Source organism: Propithecus coquereli, unplaced genomic scaffold (genome assembly GCF_000956105.1).
Source record: "Propithecus coquereli isolate 6110/MARCELLA unplaced genomic scaffold, Pcoq_1.0 Scaffold163, whole genome shotgun sequence".
NCBI lineage: Eukaryota > Metazoa > Chordata > Mammalia > Primates > Indriidae > Propithecus > Propithecus coquereli.
In genome coordinates, this window is record NW_012140858.1 from 1,629,473 (window position 1) to 1,631,021 (window position 1,549).

The window sequence follows — 1,549 nt, forward strand, 5'->3', positions numbered from 1 at the left end:
GTTCTTCCTAGTATTATGCTCTGTGTGCCTAACCCTGTCATTATACTTCACACATTGTATTGTAATTATTTATTTATAAAGTTCTATTCCCTGTTTTCTTGTGTTCTTTGAAGGTAGAGACTATGTCTTACTCATTTTTGTATCCTATATTCAACACACAGAATGGTACTCAATAAATACTTGATGAATGACTAAACTAATAATAAATAATGTTTTGACCAAATACTTTAGAAAATAGCCTTAAATCTGCATTTATACTACAGGAAGAAAGACTGATTTTAATATAAAGGACTTTCTATAGATACTTTCTACAGAAAGTTTACTTATTGATTAAAATCATAATAATTACTTTATTTCTTTGTTTCCTTTGTCACACAAATGCATAGAGAACAGTAAAGATATGGTAAATGAGGGAAGGATAAAAACAAGATATTAATCACTTCTATTAACCTCTTTTTTTATGGTTCAAATTAGGGCTTTCTCTTTGGGTAAAAGAAGAAAATCTTCGAGGAAATAAAGGAAGGGATTTTTCCCCCTCTAGGTGCCTGGAGAACTTACTGTTTATCTTCTTCTAGATATAAAAGGGAAATTTGAGGTTAAACACACATACTTCTCAAGGAAATCCTCCACAAAGAGATTTGCTTTCCATTGATCCAAGACTGAGGTGTCTGTCATTCCCCAAATTGAAACAGCTGAGACGAGAAAGGAACATGATAAACATTAGCTTTTAGAATTTTCTTTTACACTTAATACAAGGAAGACAAATATTTACCTTTTACGTTACGGTGTTATCTTTATTTGTTCATAAATGTAATATTTTTGAAGTGATACCTGGTTCCAAATATTTAAATAATCATCCTTATTATTATCAACCTACCCCACCTCCAAAATCAACTACAGTCAGAACAATATCACCTGAACACACCACCCTCATTTTACAGGTTCTCTTTTGCTTATACAGCACTGCCATCCCAGATAGTCCTGTTCAACAGCTCATGCTATGCCTCATAAAGTTTTTATTAACCATTCCAGCTCACCTTGCTCTGATATATTCCCTTTAAAAGGCCATAATATTGTCAGTAGCACTCTGGTACCTAACCATGTACAATCTTCCATTTAAAATTTTATGTATCTATAGGTTGTCTTTCAAATTAGACCCTTGGTTCCTTAAGGAGAGAGACCATGTCAAATACTAGTGTCAGAACAAGCAACTGAGTAGTCTACCATCAGCAGAATCAGAGTCAGACTATTCTATAATACCGTCAGTATTAATTATTAGTTTTCTTCTTTTTTTTTTTTTTCACCTTGAGCAAATCACTAATATCTGAGTCTGTGCCTCACTGAAAAATTATCAAAGTTTAGTGGTTAAGAGTACAGGTCCTAGAATTATTCTGCCTAGATTTTAATTCTTAACCTGCTGCTTATTAACTATATGGTCTTGGGTAAATCTCTTAAACTTTTCATACCTCTGTTTTCTTATGTACAAATTAGGAATAATAGCTTTTTCATAGTGATGTTGTAAAGATTAAGTGTGATGAGACATGTAAAT

The 1,549-nt window shown here is 32.3% G+C and overlaps 1 protein-coding gene across 1 annotated transcript in view; it reads right to left on the reverse strand.

The window, feature by feature from the left end:
- Nucleotides 1-675, reverse strand: part of LOC105807708 (chromosome unknown open reading frame, human C9orf84) — a 128,942-nt gene extending 128,267 nt beyond the window's left edge. Inside the window, exon 1 of the mRNA XM_012641133.1 lies at nt 611-675. Coding sequence (XP_012496587.1) covers nt 611-675 — 65 coding nt within the window. The remainder of the gene's footprint in view (nt 1-610) is intronic.
- Between the last annotated feature and the right edge of the window lie 874 nt (nt 676-1,549).